The sequence below is a fragment of the Platichthys flesus genome, chromosome 7 (genome assembly GCF_949316205.1).
Source record: "Platichthys flesus chromosome 7, fPlaFle2.1, whole genome shotgun sequence".
NCBI lineage: Eukaryota > Metazoa > Chordata > Actinopteri > Pleuronectiformes > Pleuronectidae > Platichthys > Platichthys flesus.
In genome coordinates this window covers 380,492-402,074 of record NC_084951.1, presented here as the reverse complement: position 1 = coordinate 402,074, position 21,583 = coordinate 380,492, and the positions used below count along the sequence as shown (strand labels likewise).

The following is a 21,583-nucleotide window of genomic DNA, read 5'->3' as shown; positions in this document are numbered from 1 at the left end:
ATATATTCCTCCTCTCCAGTTAATTATTTTAGATGATGCATTAAAAGCTCACATTCTTCTTGCCACACCAACATATCAACTGCTTGTGCATGAAGTGTAACAATGTCTGCAGTAAAGTGTCCTCTCTTAATGGCCCTGCAATCCACAATTATAGTAGCAATCTTCCAAGATGCAAGCATGCATTTGTTTATTGCATATCATGCCCAAATCACAGTCATGATTGATTAATGGACTGAGTAGAACCATTTGAACCATATGCCTGGTGCAGCAACCTTTCCCCCACTGGTAAACTAACAAAAGGGGATCTGGACACAGCATAAAAACTGTTGCCCCACCTGCTTTAGACCACGATCATACTAATATCTTTAAAATGTCCCATAACGCCATATGACTAGTCTGATTTAGTTTTGTTACTTTACAGGAGGTTATGACCCAGTTTATGCAGAGCCGTGAGCATCAGTACATCTTTGAGCCTGTGCGTTCCTCTGTGTTACTAAGAAGAAATGCTACCAAGGAGCCTCTGAGGTCCCGATATACTCCTCGAATTGAAGGCCAAGTTCAACTTGAGCCCATGTCCCTACGCCTGTCACAGGTCTGTATAAACATCAGATGCTCTTCTTTTCTAATGCCTCCGCAGTGGCACGAGGCCTCATGTTTAATGGATGGGCGTCCCAACACTATATGTAAAGAAAGCGTTGGTCAAAGTGTGTGTGTGTGTGTGTGTGTGTGTGTGTGTGTGTGTGTGTGTGTGTGTGTGTGTGTGTGTGTGTGTGTGTGTGTGTGTGTGTGTGTGTGTGTGTGTGTGTGTGTGTGTGTGTGTGTGCTCGCAATTGTTGTCCCATAGGTGCAGTACCAGCAGATCATGGCTTTCCTTAAGGAGCTAGACCGCAGAGAGCGAGAGATGCTTTACCGAAAGTGGAGACCGAAAGTTCCCCTTTTAGGACAGTAAGTTCAAACATCAACACTGAACTTTGTTTTTATTGTGGAAGCAACCCAATTTATTTTGGTTAAGCAAAACATATTCAGTCATTCAACCTCTTATAATCATGTCTTATGGGAATAGGTCCCCCTGAAATGAAAATTCACTCACTTACTCACCCCTATGCCAAGGGAATGGAGGGGGGGGGGGTCATTTACTTTAATGTGTTTAAAGTAAATGAACAGCACCTACCACCGTTGCCAGTAGGTGGTGCTAGGACTATAACTTGGTATAGGAAGGCACTCTTATCATACATGTGGAATTTATGACAGATTGGACCATTTTTAAACGTGTATTGGATTCCGCTCGAACAAAGTTTATTCCCAGTCTCTACAAGTGTTTAAAAGACTCACTTCACCCACACACTTCATCCTTCCCCCCCATCGACATATGGGTGAGAAGATAATGAGTACATATTCATTTTTGGACGAACTTTCCCTTTAAGCCTTATAAGCATCCAACATTGTTTTTCAATCCACCATTAAATCAAAGTCTGGAACACTGTTCTTCCCTTCAGCTGCCAGCAGTGGTGGATATTTGCCATCCAGGCCAACCTTAGTGAAATCAGGGAGCAGCGGCGGCGAGGCAGCTGGGACTTTGCCCTGCAGCGAGCACGAGACGCCCAGACCTACACCAGTCTCTACTTCAGGAAGCTCAAAGCCGTCCCACTAAGTCCTCAAGAGGAGGTACTACAATGGAATACTGGCATGATATGGGAGGTCGTTCAATCTCAGTATTCCCCATTCCACTTGCCGAATTGTCCTTGGGCAAGATACTGAATCCCAGAATTGCTTCTACATAAAGTGAAATGTTAATTTTATGTATATGGTCTGACTCACAAATATCAAATATCTTTAAATACAAAAACGTATGAATAGAATGTGCCTTTATGCAGTTCAAGTTCAATTACATCATTAAAGCTGCAACCAGTGTTGAACACGCCTGGCACAGTTGGGGGTACATGCAGGACACTGGTTGACAGCTGAGTCCTGTTGCCATAATCGTACATGCTTAAATGATTTTGATGTCCTTTCTTCTGTGCGTGGCTACAGACATGATATGTCATTTGACCATATTAAACGTGATTTGACACGATTTCCTTTTTAAATGGCAAACATCGAAAATTTGCCATACCGCCACAGACAGACAAATCAGCTTCAAAATGTACCTTCACAAAGTTCTTAAGATTAGACTCACTGTACTGCCATACTAGTGTTTATGACCATTGTGTGTCACATCATTGGAAAATTCAAATAAAAAGAGTTGAAAAAAATAAAAATAAAGAAGATTAGACTTCTTTAAGCCGGACAAGCTTGTTCAAGTATAACCCCTTTGAATGGAACAAATTTACACAAATCTGTACAGGAAAATCATAATAGCCAACTTCCTGTTGGTTATGGCTACAACTTTTTTTGTGGGTCTTGGCCCCTCATTAAATTTCATAAATGTAGGTGAAATGTTCCCCGAGGGCTGCTTTGTTGAAATTTCATAGGGAGCGCTGCTCCATTTTGCCACACCCATTTTAGTCCCACAAATAAGTTATAGTAGCCCTATTAGTTCCTTGTAAAACAATGGGGTCCACGCAGTGGTCGGTACTTGGGCCTTAATGAATAGCATGGGAGTGGCCATGTATACCCTGTTTGCACCGTACAAACAGAAACCAAAACTAACTTTTTATATTAACAGCCACACTTGAAGGCGAAATTAAACCATTTCTGTCATAGTAAAGGGGGAGATGGGATGTAGTTACAATATTGGGATTGTATTTCAAGCTTTTTTAGCATCTGAGAGAGCATTTGATTAGGCACACTGGCAACTTGAATCTCACCAGAGTAGCCTCATTCTCCACCGTTGTACTACATTTTCCTAATATCTGAAAAGTCTCTTCAAGTACATGTATAAGCCCAATTTATATTGTTTTTTTCCAATGTTGTGACTAGGGTTGGGTACCGAGAACCGGTTCCAATATGGCACCGGTTCCAATACAACCGGTACATACCCGGACCGAAATGCAACGCAGATTTTTGTGCTTTATTTCGGTGCCTGAGCCAATTGAAGACTGAGGTTTTCGTTCATCCTGCCTCCTTACACTTCAATTCCTTCCTTCACGGTAAGGGGTGCTTCCTGTCAGGCCCCCTCATGAGTCGGTAATGGCTGCCGGTGGACAAACTGTTGTCTCCTTGCTGCCCACATTACACCGGGTTTCACAACGGACGCGGAAGCGACGCAACCGCACTAATCCCTAGCGCCGGCGCTTGGCTGTTCACAACGGACGCTGAAGCGATGCTGAAGCGCCGAGCAGCGCTAATAATATCTCCCGTTGACCAAGTAGTATAAAACAACCAAATACAGTGGATATAAAAAGGAGAAGGGTACAAAATAATTGCCAAGGTACCACTTTAAACAGTTCATATATTTGGCAATTAGAAAAAGCCTTTCTTAAATGTCGCCAAGCGTCGTTTTTTTTACCCATACCCATCCCTAGCTTTGACACACTAAGCTCACGCAATTTGTATTTTGAGATGATGGGTTTCAGAAATACTTCAGAAACTTTCAGAATCGCATTTCTGAACAATGCTTGTCTTTGTTCTCCAGAGTGAGCTTGAGAGAGTGGAAGATGAGCAGACAATAGAGGAGCTGCAGAGTCTCAGAGAAATTGTCCATGACTGGTTTCGAAAGCAGGAAGAGATTGCAGAGGTAAGCTTTGATGATTTTGTAGGTATATAGCTTTGTGTCAAATGCATATCTTGAGAACTATACATCTTATTGGCTTTTCACTTGGCATGTGTATTGTTAAGGTGTTAGGTGCGATTTGTTTACACTATACGGTCAATATTTAAAAAAGTGATAATAAACAGACAAACTATACCTTGTGGGCGGGACAGCGAGCCTTAAAGCGATAGTTCACAGAGAAATTAAATATCACTCATTATCTACTCACCACAATGCCGATGGAGGGGTGGGGGAAGTGGGTGAGTTCACAAAACACTTTTGGAGTATCAGAAGGGAATTTTGTTGTTGCAACACTGTTGTTGTGGCCTGGAAAATTCTCTAAGCCAACCCATGGCCCCAGATCTGCATGCGACACATAGATTTGACGTTGGCTAATTATTAATAATCATGAAATATGATTAAAATAACAATTATTTATTAAAAATAATTAAAAATTATAAAGCTATTAATTAAGAATAGTAAAACAATTATTAGAAATGATACGGTTATCCATAATAATAGTTAAATAATTAATGAAAACAATACAATTATCAATTAAGAATAATACAATCTGTAATCATTGCTTATCGTAGCGGGGCACCACCCTGGTTACAGGGACCAACTAGTCAAACTATAGTTATCAGTCTCAAGTGATAAAAGTTAAATTAATAATCTCAATATTTAATATTAATGATTATATAATAAACAATGAAGGGTTTTAAGTTCGAGCACAGGCTATAGTAATCCAGCTGTATTCACATACATATGCACAAATAATCACAGAAATACAAATACTTTAATTACAAAAGTATTTATTAAAAAGGGGAAACAAAGTTAATGTTATTTCAATGATTCTTCATTTAACAAACTCCAATATTTCCAGGATGGCAGCAGCAGCATTTATCACAATTAAGACCACGCATGTGATACGGGATATCTAGGCGTGTGTGTGTGGTCGGTCTATACTGAATGGTGCGTGGTTGCTGCGCCACAGTTCTGCTGCGTGTGTGCTCCAAGCAACACTTAAATTCCTGTTAACTGCGCTGCTTTCAATATTTCTTATGTTTGTAAACTCAAGAAATGCACCTAGATAATTTTTCACAATCAGTCTTCAAACTTTCAATGATGGAATTTGATTTCACAGTTTCTCATAGTTTCATTACATGTTCACCATCAAGTGTCTCCTCTTCCAGAATGTGCGAGAGCCCAGCAGCGACCCCCTGCCCTGTTCACCCACCACATCTATCCCTAAGAGTGGGAGCTCAGGGATGCTTCAGTACTTGCAATCATGGTTTCCTGGCTGGGGAGGCTGGTATGGAGATTCCCAGGACCCAGACAGGCCTGAAGAGCTGCTGCCAAGTCCATCCTCATGGGGCATTCTAGGTTAGATGCTTACTGTACCTCTGTCTGGCACCAGTGAAGTGCTGACACGCATTTTAGAAGCTGTAGCAGAGTTATGACACAATTGGTTTTATTTCAATTATCTGTTCTGTTAAATTAGTTCTAGGATTTATTGAAATTCCGAGAGCAACAGATAAAGAAAATTTCCAAATTTCATAACGTCTAACTGGCATTATGATTCAGTGCAATATTTATTGAAATATTCAAGATATCAATGTCTGTGTGTAGTTAACAACGGTACAAAGTATAACGTATACAAGTTGATGCAATGTATATATTTAAAATGAAAAATTCTAAATTAGTTAGCAGTTTTCTTTTTTTGTTAAATCCTTTTCCATTAACCCTTATCTCCTTTCCCAAATCAGTCAACAAGATTTCTAATTAGTTTAACGCATTGATCTCTTAGTTTACCCGGCCACCAAGCCAGGCTGCAAAGACTAGAAAAGCATTGCTGCTTAAAAAAATGTTATTGGCAATTCTGAATAATAAAATGCATCTTTGTTGTTGCATATCTGTATTTATATCTTTGGTGTTGGTTGCAGGATTATTAATTGTACGGACTGCTGACTCTTAATAATTTGCTTATCCAGCAGAGACAGAAGACTTGTTCGATCCATTGGAGGACTCTCACACACTTAACAGCTTCACAAGGCGAGACCACCTGTTTGCCCGGCTGGAGTTCTTACTGGAGAAGGGTGGAGTCACGCTCTTTCACCAGGACAGGATAGGGAACAGGCCTCATGAGAGTGGGGTCATCCAGTTGGAATTCTCAGGTACACATGCGTCAGGGATTTTAAGTTAAGTGTTGTGCAAGTATCTTTAATTAAATCCTGCTGTTGTCTTAATGGGGATAATCTCCAAAAACTACCATTGTCCCTTTTGCACACACACTCGTGAACACATTTTGATATAGTCATGTGCAAACAAAAGTTTAAACAGGGTGACAGACCAGAAATATGAAATTACCCATTTAAATAGTCAATGAATTTAATTTGACATTAAACATTCTAACATTAGTGTTAATGACAGAAGCCTTATTTTGTGAGGATCCAGCTCATGTCCCAGGACAGTCAGAAGTGTAATAGATGTCATGTGTCACAGAGCAAATCAACAAAATAACAATATTTACAACATTCATGAGAAAAGATAGCATCCAATATAAATGGAGAGGTGTACCAATGTTAATAGTTTCCATACTAAACAAAAAGTCAGACAGACATGAAGGTAATAGCAACTAAAGGTGTATGGTGTTGTCAGTAGGCTAATAGTTGTAGTATATATGAGGAGGCGTATTGTTTACCACCCTGATTTGTCACACTCCTTTTCACATGACATTTCCCCCAAAAAATTATACATCAACCTTGACTACCATAAAAAGTGTTGCTGACCTTTAATGACCTCTTTGAAGTTCTAGATTTAGTTTAGTTTTGGTGTTTTTCTCCACCAAAACGATAATGTGGGACTTGATGGAAGGATATGATATGGATCATGGAAGAACGCAATAGTTTTCGGGGTTGATCTGGAGGTGAATCCAGGGATTTTCCGATTATTAAACATTGTGTTTTTTCCCCATTTTACCAGCGTAGATCTTTATTTTATTTTTAAACATGCACATTTAGTGAACTGATATCAAGGACTGTGTGAAATTTGGTGCAGCTTGACTGAATTAAAGGTGACTGTTGAGCCTTGGCAGAGGTATGTGCTCGACTAGGTGCCATCCTGCTTGGTTGCACTTTTTACATACTGCTTTTGGTTGTTAACAACTTGTTCCTGATGATCTGAGTTAAATGTAAAACATATCTGTGCACCAGCTTTTGCTTATTTTTTCTAAAAAAATCTAAGTGGACCTGTTGCCTCAACTACACTTACCACTGAATTAAATGTCAGGATAGAATGCTTGTAGAGATATGCTGCTGTCATCAATCTAGTAAGAATCACATCTCCAGTGCCAACTACATGTTTTATACCTTTGGTACAGTACATTGGAAAAACAAGTACCGTCAGAATTTCTAAATCAACTCTGTTCGTATTAGTTCTCATGATATCCTTATTTGTGAACTTTAAATCATAGTATTATTGATAAATGTCATGTCATCTCTAGACCTATAAATAATCTGAAGCCCGGGGGGGGGGGGGGGGGGGGGGGTAGCGGATGACGAACCTCACCCAGAGCATGTTGACCAGCTCTTGTTTTTGCACAAGAATCTAAACATATCCAAGCACAAGCTTTGCATAGCCTACATGCAAACAACAGTGAAGCATAGCCTACTTTTTATTTAATTGTATCGGGATGTCCCTGGCGTTTCCCGTCCCTAGTCGTCCTCTGTCATAGTCTCTTTCGGAGAATGCTTCCTCCCTACTCCCTTTCTGACCCGGCTCACTTTACACAATAAATAAAAAATAAAAACACCATCACTGATCACAAGTTATTAGGAAATGTACAAGACTGATGTTTACTTTGTGTTTGTTTGATTCACTCTAGAGTTTGAGACACGTGTTTTAATATCCAGGAACATATGAATTCATCAGGTTTTTATAAAGATCAATTCTAAGCGTGATGATTAGAGAACGTCAGAGGAGTCAATTGTTGACCAGCAAAGTAATGCACCTCAGTGCAGTGGTGCAGCCATGTGGGTGGGGGGTGGCACCTCCCAGCTCCTGTCCCAGTTGTGGTGGGGTTTTTTCTCTTGTGTAGGGGATGAATGATGGTGAACAAAGGACTAAGTTACCAGTGAACCAAGTCTACCGGTATTTAGCCAAAAGACAAAAAGATATGTAGTTAACTTGTTTCTTGCTAATGTAAAGATTTAGGGGCATACAGGCTAATATATACTACCTCAGAGGAGACACTACAAGTGAATACAGTCAATTTTAGGCCAATAAATGATTTAACAAAAGCCAAAACTGTATGAACATTCTCATATACTCTATTGTAAACTATATTAAATGATGAGAATGAAAGGGTGTACATTTGATGCTTATTTAATACATTTGGTCAATGCATTTGTAAATTAAATTACTGTTTGCTATTAAAGACCCTTTTTGGAGTTTTTAAATATTATGCATTTAGTCGAAAGGATCTCTGTTCACACTTTTCTAACTCAAGCCCACGGTCACATTTCTTAACTTTAACCGATAAAAAGTATATCTGTTTTCAGCAAAGTCTTGGGATTGTGTTTTTATTGCACAGATAGGACAACAATTTGTTTGAGGACTGCGCTAGAGCATAGATCTCTCATCCCAAGTGGGGGACACACAAGTGCGAGTAATTATTGAGATACACACACAGAGCAGGAGCGGAGTTGAACTGTTTATTATAATAACCTTCACAGCTATCCATCAGAGTGTTTATCTCAGTTGGTTGAAATAATTGAACAGTGAATAAGAGGTTGTGGGTTCAACACCAGCTCTGGAGTACTTGTATATATATTCTATTAGTTTTTACCACTGCTGCTGAATAGAAACATAATGAGTCCTTTCTCTCTTCAAGAGGCTGGACCTTAAAAATGTTAAAAAAAATACTTGCACCTAGGTGGTGAATAGACCGGCTGCAAACACTAGGCAAACATTCAACATTTCATGGGAGGAATATTCTAGTTTTCTAGTTTAACATACACAAAATGAATACTCTACACTACAACTTAAAAATGAAGATACAATTATAGTATATCATAGTGACCTATGTAAAGTGTCTTGAGAAAATGTATATTATGAGTGGCGATACACAAATACAATTTAATAGAATTGGTAACATAATGCAACTCAATTTACATTTTAGTGAAATTGCACTGGGCTATACTTTTTTTTTTGTATACTCTAGTTGTTACAATGGACTATAACCACATTTCCACAGGTGTGAAAGTGACTCTGGACTCTCTCCCTCGGTCCGAGTCCTCCCTGCTATCTCTGAAGCTGGGGGGTTTGTTCCTGAGAGACCTGACCACTCAGGACACCATCTTTCCTGTTCTGGTGTCTCCAAAAACGGTAAGCAGTGATAGACAACAATGGCCAGTGAGTTCATAATGTGAAAAAAATGTGAATTGTAGCTCCTCAACCACATTATATTTATAATAGTTTTTACTTTATGTTCTATCACACATTTAATTTATTATCTGTCACTTGTAGGACACTACCAATCAACCATGTGGCCATTCCTGCAGTACCTCTGGTAAGATTTTAGTTTTATCATTTTGAAAATTCTTAATTTAAACACCATTAAATACTACTTTCAATGATCTTGTGACCTCATGTTTACCTTGTTAAGCTGTCAGACATCTACAGCCATGACCAAAAGTTTTGAGAATGGCACAAATATTAATTTTCACAAAGTCTGCTGCATCAGTTTTTATGATAGCAATTTGCATATACTCCAGAATGTTATGAAGAGTAATCAGATTTCAATTAATTGCAAAGTCCCTCTTTGCCATGGAAATGAACTTTATCCCCCCAAAAAATGTCCACTGCGTTTCAGCCCTGCCACAAAAGGATTAGCTGACATCATGTAAGTGATTGTCTTGTTAACACAGATGAGAGTGTTGATGAGGGCAAGGCTGGGGATCACTTTGTCATGCTGATTGAGAATGAATGCTTCCTGAACCCAATCATGTTTGGGGTTGCTTCTCAGCCAAGGGAGTGGGCTCACTCACAAATTTGCCTCAGAACACCGCCATGAATAAAGAATGGTACCAAAACATCCTCCGAGAACAACTTCTCCCAACCATCCAAAAACAGTTTGGTGACGAACAATGCCTTTTCCAGCATGATGGAGCACCTTGCCATAAGGGAAAAGTTATAACCAAGTGGCTCGGGGAACAAAACATCGATATTTTGGGACCATCGGCAGGAAACTCCCCAGACCTTAATACCATTGAGAACTTGTGGTCAATCCTGAAGAGGCGGGTGGACAAACAAAAACCCACAAATTCTGACAAACTCTGAGCATTGATTATGCGAGAATGGGCTGTCATCAGTCAGGAAGTGGTCCATAAGTTAATTGACAGCATGCCAGGGCGAATTGCAGAGGTCTTGAAAAAGAAGGGTCAACACTGCAAATATTTATTCTTTGCATAAACTCAATGTAATTGTCAATACAATATTTTGACACTTATGAAATGCTTGAAATTACACTTCAGTATACTACAGTAACATCTTACAAAAATATCTAAATACACGGCCCTGTAACACACTTTCTGAAAACCAATACTTGTGTCATTCTCAAAACTTTGGCCATGGCTGTACTAGTGTAGTTGTTTTGCCTGGCTCTGAGGATCGTCCACTTAGCAGACAGGTGGTAATTTGTTCGCCTACTCCTTAGTCTATATTCTGAACTGTTGACACAAAACCCCAAATTTCTCCTTATGGCTGTACTGACAGTGTATGATTGTCATGATAGAAATAAGATGTGCATAGAAGCAGCATATGAATGTACAAGTGTGGGTGAGCTGCTCCCACAACAGCTCAATGGGGTTGAGATCTGGTGACTGCGCTGGCCACTCCATTACAGACAGGATACCAGCTACCTGCTTCCTCCCTACATTGTTCTTGCATAATCTAGAGGTGTTCTTAGGGTCATTGTCCTGTTGTAGGAGGAAATTGGCTCAAATCAAGGGCTGTCCACAGAGTATGGCATGGCGTTGCAAAATGGAGTGATAGCCTTCCTTATTTAAAATCCCTTTTACCTTGTAAAAATCTCCCACTTTACCAGCACCAAAGCAACACCAGGCCACCACGTTACCTCCTCCATGCTTGACAGATGGCGTCAGGCACTCTTTCAGCATCTTCTCACTGTTCTGCGTCTCACAAATGTTCTTCTGTGTTATCCAACAGCTCAAACCTTTTTTCCCAATCTTCCTCTGTCCAATGTCTGTTCTTTTGCCCATATCCATCTTTTCTTTTTATTGGCCAGTCTCAGATATGGATTTTTCTTTGCCTCTCTTGCCTACAAGTACAGCATCCCGGTGTTGCCTCTTCACTGTAGACGTTGACACTGGCATTTTGCGGTTACCATTTAAAGAAGCTGCCAGCAGAGGACCTGTGAGGCGTCTATTTCTCAAACTAGAGACTCAAATATACTTGTCTTCTTGCTGAGTTGTGCACCAGGGCCTCCCACTTCTCTTTCTACTCTCGTTAGAGCCTGTCTGTGCTGTTCTCTGAAGGGAGTAGTTTACACCGTTGTAGGAAATGTGCAGTTTCTTCGCAATTTTTCGTATGGAACAGCCTTCATTTCTAAGAACAAGAATGAACTGGAGAGTTTCACATGAAAGTTCTCTTTTTCTGGCCTTTTTGAGATTATAATCGAACACACAAATGTGATGCTCCAGATACTCAACTAGCTCAAAGGAAGGCCAGTTTTATAGCTTCTCTCACCAGCTAAACAGTTTACAGCTGTGCTAACATAATTGCTCAAGGGTTTTCTAATCATCCATTAGTCTTCGATGGCGATTAGCAAACACAATGTACCATTCGGATACTTGAGTGATGGTTGTTGGAAATGGGCCTCTATACACCTATGTAGATATTTCATTAAAAAACCAGAAGTTTCCACCTATAATAGTCATTTACCATATTAACAATGTATAAAGTGTATTTCTGATTAATTTAATGTTATCTTTATTGAAAAAAACTGCTTTTCTTTGAAAAATAAGAACATTTCTGAGTGACCCCAAACTTACCCGAACGGTACTGATATGAAGTCCATTTTGTATGGAATTTTTTATAATTGAATAGCGATACTGTAGAGATACTCATTTTATTGTTTGGTAACATCTCTGCCCGGCTGGAGGTTTTTTTAAAAATGTTTGAAATACACTCATCATGGAACTGAACCAGTTTTTATCCATTTCTGTTATTTGGCTCTTAATAGATATGATTAGGGGCATAGCACAAGATTCTGGTTCCTATATACATTCTGTGGGTCCCCTTCCTCTTTCACTTCATAATGTCCCTTATGCATATTTAAAAAACAATTATACAAATAACAGTCAATTGTACAAATGAATATATAGTGTTTGTTAGGGTAGTCGCTAATGAACAGCACATACCACATTTAGTATGAATAAATTAGGGCTGTCAAATAATCTCATTTTTTAATCAGACTAATCACAGCTTAGCCGATTGTTCTTTTCTATTTTAAATCAACCAAACTTTTACACAATTAAATGTGAAATCTGAATCTGTAGAACCAGTGTTGTGCCTGATCACACTTACAAAGAACGATTTCCGAGTTCAGTTCATGCAGTTAAAAATGAACTAGTTCATAGATCATTCTCTATTGTTTCTGTTGACTGAATCCATTCATTTGTTTTTTAAATGTTTTTATTGTGAAATATGGCAGCCAGTGTGACCTGCCATATTTAATATACTGTGTCATTACTAGTTAGGCTTACTCACCTTTCTGGGAAAATAAATCTGTTAAGAGCATAGACTGTTGTCTGCCCTCCGTTTCTTTTCTCTTTTTCTGTCCTTTTTTACCTTTCTTTTCTGACTCCCCGACTTTACATATGCCTTCCTGAGTGGCATTTTGAAAACCACTTCTCTAGAAGTCACTCACTCACTTCGATTGCGTGCGTGGATTGTATATAGATTGCATGCAGCAAAGACTAAACCATTTGTTTGTTGGGTTTGAAAAAGGTGACCTCAGGAAGCCTGTTTAAAAACAAATTTCAGTAAATCAACCGATCTATTGACCAAGTTCAGCCATTTTCATTAAGTACGTAGATATTAAATGAACAATACAAATCATTCAAGCTTTTTCAAGGGCCCCCTTCCCTCCTGCAGCCCCGGGAAGTCAGTCCCACTCCCCCCCCCCCACAATGATGCCACTGGATACGATGTGTGTTTTCTTTTGTGATTTCAGGATGCAGTGCAGAGTGCTCATCATCTCCAGTGTTTGAGATGATTTATGAACATAACCCAGCAAGGTGCAAGTTTGAGAGAAGACTGGAAGTGAATACTAGTCCACTGAACATCATCTACAACCCGCAAGCAATCAAACAAGTTACAGAGTTCTTCTACAAAGGAAAAGTTCACACCTCAGGTAGCAAATGTGTGTGGGTGTGTGTGGGTGTGGGTGGGTGGGTGGGTTGTCAATACCATTATCTGAAATGTGCCCATTGTCGTTTTGAAGCTGTTGTCATGATTGACATCACTTACATTGATGAATCCCAGCCGCCGCTGCAACAGAGCGTTGGTGTTGTGCAATAGGAGGAGTAGAATTGACGTTGGCTAATTATTAATAATCATGAAATATGATTATTAAAATAACAATTATTTATTAAAAATAATCAAAAATGATAAAGCTATTAATTAAGAACAGTAACACATTTAATGAGAAATGATACGGTTATCCATTAAAAGTTAAAATAATTAATGAAAACAATAAAATTATCAATTAAGAATAATACAAATCTGTAATCATTGCTTATTGTCGCGGGGCACCACCCTGGTTACAGGGACCAACGAGTCAATCTATAAAATGTCTCATAATGATAAATGTCAAATCAATAATCTCAATATTTGATATTAATAATTATTTCATTAACAGTGAAGGCTTCTAAGTTCAAGCACAGGCAATCATAATCCAGCTGCAATCACATACATATGCACAAATAATCACAGACTACAGATACTTTAATTACAAAAGCATTTATTAAAAAGGGAAAATAAAGTTATAATGTTATTCAATGATTCATCATTTTAACAAGCTCCGATATTTCAAAGATAAACACAGCAGCAGCACTTATCACAATTCAGAAAATACATGTAAAACCGGCGGTCTACCTATGTATGTCTGTCTCGGTATGGGTGTGTGTCTGTGTCAAAGTGTCTCTCTGTGTGTGTGTGTGTCTGTGTGTCTGTGTGTGCATGTGAAATACAGTTAGTGTTATTTAATGACTCATCATTTTAACAAACTCCCATATTTCAAAGATAACAACAGCAGCCGCTTATCACAATTTAGAAAACACATGTATTCATCTATCTGTGTGTGTGTATCTGTCTGTGTCTATCAATGTGTCTCTGTGTCTGTGTGGATGTGTGTGTGAGAGAGCGAGAGAGAGAAAAAGAAGGGGGGCGTGGCGATGACGCAGTCACGTGGTGACGTCACATCTAAGATGGCGGCCGATCATGATTCGTGGAATCGAGGCCTAAAAACTCAGACTGGGAGGAGAGGGGGAGAGGAGGTGTGGCCATAATAGACTCAAAATGGTGGTTTTAACTTGCGTTATTCAAAATGGAGTCTGTTAATGACACCATGTGGCCGGAGCTCACACTGGTGGTCGTCACCTGAATTACACAAAGGGATTTTCAGACAAAGAGAATTCTTTGTCTCTGCTTTGGCGTTCGGCCGCATGGCTTCCAGATGTGTCCAGCCTCTCTGAATATAGATTTAACTATGTTACATGAACTGTATTCTAAATACAGATCGGATGTGTGTATAGGTCGGTTTAGAAGGAGAGAGAGAATGAGAGAGAGAGAGAATACAAGGAGAGAGCAAAGCTCTTAAAAGCACCGTCAGAGACAAGTTACATTTACTTTACCACTCAGCACCCAAGCGGCGTTGTGTGCTGAGGATTCTGCTTGCTCCTCAACGGGATGAACGTTGTGCTTCTGCATGGGACGGCTGTGGAAGCCGTTTGTAGATCGTTGTGAAAAGAAAGTAAAGTCCGTGGGAAAAGTGAAACAGTCTGAGATTGTTCCGCGTGCAATTTCCTGTTTGGTCTTTTCAAGTTAAAACAGCAAAAGTCCTTTTGAAAATAAAAACATCGACTGAGATATAAGACAATGAAAGAAAATAACTCTGGTTACCCCCTTTAGCAACTAAATCATCTGGAAAGACCCGGAGGGGTCTGTTGACGTCTTCAGAGCAGGGAAAAATGGCAGCGATTATTGATGTCTCAGCACTCTTATACCACCTGAGGACTTCCTGCTTCCTCCGGAAGTGGTCACAGGGTTCAGTTGGGTCTCAGCCAATGAGAATGTCAGGATTCCGACCTTAGTGGGCGGGGCTTGGAACTCAGCGGGGGTCCTGAAGGCTCTTCAGGACATTTTCCAACCACCAGGGGGAGATTCTCAGGCCTGCTTGAGAATGTTTTCCCTCCAAAAGTTTTAATCCTTTGTCCTCACCGTCGGCTCCAGGTTGTCTGAGGAAGGTGTGAATTAAGACTGAAAACTGGCCAAACTGGTTTCAGCTTGGCCTAGCAGGGCCCAAGTATTTACAACCCACTGTTTGGTCCTCACTGGGGAGTCTACCCCGACATTGGTCACCTGTTTATTCAAAGTTTATTAATATTGAACTGTATTTTCCTGGGCTGTTAAAAATACTCATGCCAAGTGTGAAGCCGATAAGATGGTTTTTAAGATATGCAAGCCACATACTGAAAGACAGACTGAGATTTCCGGAATTATTAGACTGATTGTAGATTAAACCTATTTCCTCATCCACAGGTTTTGGCTATCAGTCAGAGTTGGAGCTTAGAGTCGCAGAAGCTGCCAGGAGACAGTACAACAAGCTGAAGATGCAGACAAAGGCCGAAATTCGACAAACCATTGACCAGCTACTTGTGGGAGAGTTTATTGTAAGAGATATATCCTTGATGGTGACATAAAATATTTGTCAGTTTAATAATTTGTAAATACAACTGTTGTGTTTGTTTTCTAGGAAAACAGTAAACGCTGGACTATGAAATTGGACATTTGTGCACCACAGGTGATTTTTCCAGATGATTTCCAGTCGAGGGACCCAATGTTAGTTGTCGTTGATTTAGGCAGGATTCTCCTCACAAATTCTCAAGGTAAAATAATCGGCAATTTAACGAATAATTACAAGCACACCCAAATATCATTATTCCTCTGCCCTGAAGTTTTTAATCAAGCTCATACTTACTGTTATTAATTTTCTTTGAAGATGATGATAAGGCCAACACTAAAGCTACTCAGCCTGAAAAGGAAGACATGAGTGATGATGAGTACCAGACACCCCTTGCCACGCCACCTGAATCTCCACCACCTGAGCCAGACATTTCAATGAAAGCACAACTTAGAAGTCCTGATCTTTCCAGCCTTAGGTCTCCTGAATGTACACAGGCCTACAGCAAAAAGTTGTATGAAAAATACTCTTTGTCCTTTAAGGACCTGCAGATAATGGTTGGTCGCTATAAAGACAGCTGGAAACATCTTCAAGAGAGTGAGGTAGGCCCCACTCATGTGGTGGAGAAGTTCAATGTGCTGCTACAGCTTGAGCAGAGACTGCGTTATACATCAGACCCCCAGCTCCCTGGGGCTGTGCTTTCAGGAACCCTACCAGACCTAAAAGTCCATATTAACCTTGAGAAGATGACTGCCCTTAGGAGTTGTTTGGCTAGGCTTAGTAGCCCAGCTGTGAAGGAAGGAGGTAAAAGTCAAGAGAGAGACCCAAATATAAGGTCTCCTGACCTTACACTCCGTCATGACAAGATCTTTCAGAGAGAGGACAGCTCCTGGAAGCTGCAGGGTTCATCTAAGAACCTGACACAGAGTGTCATGACTTTAGAGCAGCACACGCGGGAAGTCCTCGTGGAGTCCCGTCTACTCTTAGCTGAGTTCAACATTAACTACATGCAGCTTGGTGTAGAGAGTGATGGCCGCTACATATCTGTTCTTAAGGTATTTGGCACAAATGCTCATTTTGTCAAGCGGCCTTATGATGCTGAAGTCTCTCTGACTGTCCATGGTCTTCTGCTTGTAGACACTTTACAGACTTATGGCTCAGACTTTGACCTCCTTGTGGCTTCTCACAAGCATCTTAGTTTTGACATACCCACAGGCAGCCTCAGAGAGAGCCTGGCCTCAACCCCTGTATCGTCCCCTGATAGCAGGTCTCCCAAACATCAGTGCCACCATACTGAGTCATCCTCTGGTATGCCTGTAGATAGAATCTCTCCCTTCAGTTCACTTTTCAAGGACCAAGAGGCCCTAATTAAGCTTGAGTACCAGTTTGTGAGCTCAGACTGCCCCTCCATGAACCTGGACAGCTCCCTTCAGGTGACAAGCATTCAGGTCAACAACCTGGACATCATTCTCAACCCTGAGACCATGGTGGAGTTATTGAAGTTCCTTCAGAAGTCTTTCCCCAAAGAAGAACGTATATCAGCGGCACAACATCATTCAACACAGCCCCACAGTGATGAAGAAGAGGTGACATATCGGGTAACATATGACCAGAACAAAGAACTGACTTTAGAGATTCACCGCCTTAACTTGCTTCTCCTTCGGACCGTTTCCACTGGCTCTTTCCTGGTTGCTGAGAAGAAAGGGCTTAAGATTGCTACTGCCAGCATTACTAGCACCAAGATCAATGTGTCCATGGGCAGTCGGTTGGACATCAATGGTTCGCTTGGGTCCATGCAGTTGGTGGACCTGTCCCAGGAAGGAGGCAAAAGCCAGTTTGTGGTCAGCATTGGCAATGTTGAGGATAGCTCCTCAACTCTTGGCAGACTAAAATTTCTTGCTGATACAGCAGGTTCTCCCTCAGAAGCTTTGTATTTTCACCTCATGGAGAAAATGCAAGGAGAATGTTCTTTGCAACTTCAGATGGCTTCCTTGCACTATAACCACTCTGCAAAGTTCTTGAAGGAGCTCAGTCTGTCTGCTAACGAGGTAGAAGAAAATTTCCGCTCCATGTTGAGAAGTGCTGCTACCAAAGTGTCAACAGTTCTAGCCACCAAGACGGCAGAGTACAGCGGTATGGTTTCACTCTTTGAGACCCCCCAACGGAGAACTCGAGCTAACAGTCAGAGCTGGGCTTATCCATTTGAGGATGAGGAGGATGTTACCCTGGATGAACCTGAATCGACTTTAGACACTTTCTTGGTGAAGCTCAACCTTAATATCAGCATTGAATCCCCAGTTGTATCTATTCCACGAAAACCTGGACACCCTGAGCTATTGGTTGGTCATCTGGGAAGCATAACAATCCAGAATTTTGTCACTGGGCAAGACTCTGAAGGAGAGAAGTTGCAGGTTTTTGTCAAGGATATTCGGCTGTATTCACTCAACATGAGTCATTTGGTTTTCAAGAGGCAACCAAGAGGAGATATTACTGGCCCATTGTCACCATCCTGCAATGGAAGCATCAGTCAGGAAGAACCACAGTTTACACGTCATGACTTCTTTGAATCCCTCAGCCGAGGAAAAGGTGAGTATATTACAGATGTTCAGGATGGTTGCATTTGGAATTTTAGCTTTAGGCCCAATCCCATTTCATCCGTTGGCCCTACCCCTTAGCCCTTCCCCTTCGTTTTGCGCGTTCACAACAACCTTAAAACAAAAGAGCACGACAACTGTAGCGTTATTATGCTAACGATGTTTTTTTTTGCATGATTGTCATGTATTTTCACATACTTTCATGTCTCTTCCCCCTCACACACTCATGCACTTGATTGAACCCGTGTAGAGCAGCGATGTTACTGAACTTAACTGCTCCTCTAATAAGAAAGCATCCTGGAAGGGTTGCCTACAGACCACTGCTAGCAAATTAAGCTGTGTGCTTTTGATTCATACGCGAAATAATGCAGAGCATCCAAGCTTTTCAATTTCAAATGTGATTGATTCACTGCATTAGCATAGCTGATATTTGGATATCATAGGCTTGTCACTTTAGTAAGTTCAAATAATAGCATTGGTTTATTTAAGATCTAAATACTATTATTACAATGACATCCCCAGCAAATCTCTCGTCTTTTTACATCGACGACTACTAATGATGTAACGGCTTCTTTAAGGGCTGTCCCAATTCGTAGGGGCAGATTTCAACCACTATCCCTTGTGACTCTGTTTGAGGGCAAAGATAAGACAAGGGGTGAAATGGGATTGAACCTTAGTGTGCATGGGAGTGCAAATAATGCAGATATATCTTTCTATATGCAACTTGTTACACCAATTTCACATAATTTTTTTTCTTTACCAGCCTTTCATATATTGAAAGACACTACAATACAGTTCAACCTGGAGAAAGTTCCAGTTGACGAAGACACTCAGTTTACCTTCCTCACCACAGAGGATCCCAGCAGGAGCTCAGGGTTACTAAGAATCCAGGGCAAATTTGTCAATCCTGTCCAGGTATACATAATATTAATACTGTAAATTCTTAGCTAGATGGGGACATTGTTCAAACTTTAGCCATCTCCAGCTCACCATACTTTATCTAAGTTTACAAATTCTGTTATTTTAACCCAGTATGAGTTTATACATGTGTCCGATGACACTGTTTGTGTGTGTGGTTGTGTGTTTGTGTTGGCGCGACTGGGGAAGAGAGCAAGCGGGAGCGGCTGATGAATGTGTTCAGCTACGGAAAAAATATTTCACTGATTTAAGATCATTATGTGATGATTAATGCTCATATTGCGGCTTTACGATGTAAAGTACCTTGAACTATGATTTGGCACTATACAATTTTTTTTAATTAATTTAACTTAAACCAGATCACTTATTCCATAAATATAATGGCAGTCATTCCTTTCTTAGCACTCTGTTTCTCTGTTATTCTTTTTAACAGAAATATTATCCTCACTCTCTCCCTAATTCCAGCCTTTACCGTGTTGTTATTTTCCTCACTGATAACTTTCTTTCAGTAAGGATCAATACTTAAAGGGATATTTTGAGTCCATAAAACACCTCTGGAGACTCAGGGGTAAACTTTGTTCTAGCAGAATCCAATTCAAACGAAGTCTATTGTAAGTCCTTCTTCAGATTTAATAGAACAACAGCAACAACATGCATTCATACTGCTCGTGTGGTGTCATCCAAGTCCGCAAGTGCTGACATTCATATTCAACCTTGAAACAAGGTAATTTAAACCGGGTTTGTGGCCTAAAAGTCCAACAAAAGTGGCTAAGCTAGCGGGCGATAGCACCTCCGATAGTTTGTGAGTGCAACCCATTGGAAGATATCACTTTTCGGCTGAAAACACGGTGTAATTTACCTCATTTCGAGTCTAATGATGTCTGTAAAATAAGCCAGTTTTACCTATTATTCAAATAAAAACAGACTGAGAATTCAAAGTATGCACATTACATTACATTTGATTCCATTGCAAGTCGGGAGTCTTTTGATTTGGCATAAAATTTGGATTACAATACAATCAGCTAAAACTTAGTTAAAATGTAGCTGCATAGGGCTATTGAAAGACATTTTTGATGTGCGGTTACTAAGTTTCATTAATATTTGACTTTGTGGTTATAGGTTTTTCTGTGCAAGTCTGTACATGAACAAGTCCTACAGACACTGGACAATTTGTTTCTGAATGAGGAGCAACGAAACACCCCCAGCCAACCGCCCACACCACCACCACCAACTCCTTCTTCCACCAGACCTCACCGCTTTCCTGACCCACAGGGAGGGCTGTTTGCAAGGGACCCTCCCCATTCCAGTTTTCCCCCCTCGTCACTTTCCTCTCCTTTGCCTCTACAGTCTCGCAAATCTGCTCTTCACTCTCCTTCATTTACTCAGCTTAAAGTCACATTACACGTTGCAGAATTGCAGGTCCAACTCAGTGCTGACCTGACCCAGGGTTCTCAGGGCTTGGTCAGCCTGCGCTTCCAAGATCTAGAGGGGGACTTTACCAAAGACCATCCTCACTTACTGGTAGTCCAGCTAGCTCTGCGCTCACTGCTAATGGAAGACCTCCTGGAACAGAACCCTTATTCAAAGTACAAACATTTAATAGTGTCCCGTGGAGCTCCCAAGCCCTCCACCTTCATTCCAAAGGAGTACCTTTCTCAAAGTTGTCCATCAGCAACCAATGCCCTGTACCCAGACATGCCTCGCTCATTGCCTGCACACATGGAAGAGGCCCAGAATGTCTTCCAGCTATACCAGAGACTTCCCAGCACCCCATCGGGAAGCAGTCGCAAATCAAAGAGGGACCAGGACTGTCCAAGCACTCCACCTCCCTCTCCGTCCCATCATACACCTTACCCTCAGCAACCCCCAAACTTTGATGACTCACTAGTTCATATCAATGTGCTCCTGGTGGACCAGAACCACCCGGAGTTCAAAACACGATATGGCAGTGTGGGAAGAAGCGTGGATGTTGACTTCAACTGCCTGGACGTTTTGATCACACTTCAGACCTGGGTGGTTATCCTGGACTTTTTTGGTATAGGCTCCACAGCCAATAATCATGCAGTTAAAGTCTTCCCTATGTCAACCAAACCTGTGCCAGGACACCCTCTGTATGAATCAGACATCCGTGAGAAGGAGACAACTGTGTCCTTCAATACTAAAGTGGACCTAAAGGTAAGTCACTATCCCAGGTGCATTTTAGAATGGGTTACCTTTCAAAATATAAATTTATGTACATACAGTATATATGCCTATATTTTATGAAAAATGGGCTACTTTGGACCCTATCTAATATCCTGTGCAAAGCAATGCTATTGGTTTAAAAGTTATGTGGTCAGAGACATTGTGAGACATTGGTAGGCTATATTTAGGCAGTAGATAGTGTTTTTAAGT

The 21,583-nt window shown here is 40.7% G+C and overlaps 1 protein-coding gene across 3 annotated transcripts in view; it reads left to right on the top strand.

The window, feature by feature from the left end:
- vps13d (vacuolar protein sorting 13 homolog D) overlaps positions 1 to 21,583 on the top strand; it is a 123,329-nt gene that overhangs the window by 24,385 nt on the left and 77,361 nt on the right. For 2 of the 3 annotated variants that reach the window (XM_062392888.1, XM_062392889.1), the window contains exons 9-22: positions 422 to 592; positions 845 to 945; positions 1,497 to 1,665; positions 3,575 to 3,676; positions 4,885 to 5,074; positions 5,683 to 5,865; positions 8,946 to 9,076; positions 9,218 to 9,260; positions 12,948 to 13,127; positions 15,536 to 15,666; positions 15,750 to 15,882; positions 15,996 to 18,263; positions 19,035 to 19,186; positions 20,309 to 21,364. In XM_062392888.1, the coding sequence (XP_062248872.1) occupies positions 422 to 592; positions 845 to 945; positions 1,497 to 1,665; positions 3,575 to 3,676; positions 4,885 to 5,074; positions 5,683 to 5,865; positions 8,946 to 9,076; positions 9,218 to 9,260; positions 12,948 to 13,127; positions 15,536 to 15,666; positions 15,750 to 15,882; positions 15,996 to 18,263; positions 19,035 to 19,186; positions 20,309 to 21,364 (5,010 nt within the window). The remainder of the gene's footprint in view (positions 1 to 421; positions 593 to 844; positions 946 to 1,496; positions 1,666 to 3,574; positions 3,677 to 4,884; positions 5,075 to 5,682; positions 5,866 to 8,945; positions 9,077 to 9,217; positions 9,261 to 12,947; positions 13,128 to 15,535; positions 15,667 to 15,749; positions 15,883 to 15,995; positions 18,264 to 19,034; positions 19,187 to 20,308; positions 21,365 to 21,583) is intronic. The other variant, XM_062392890.1, reaches the window with a different exon arrangement.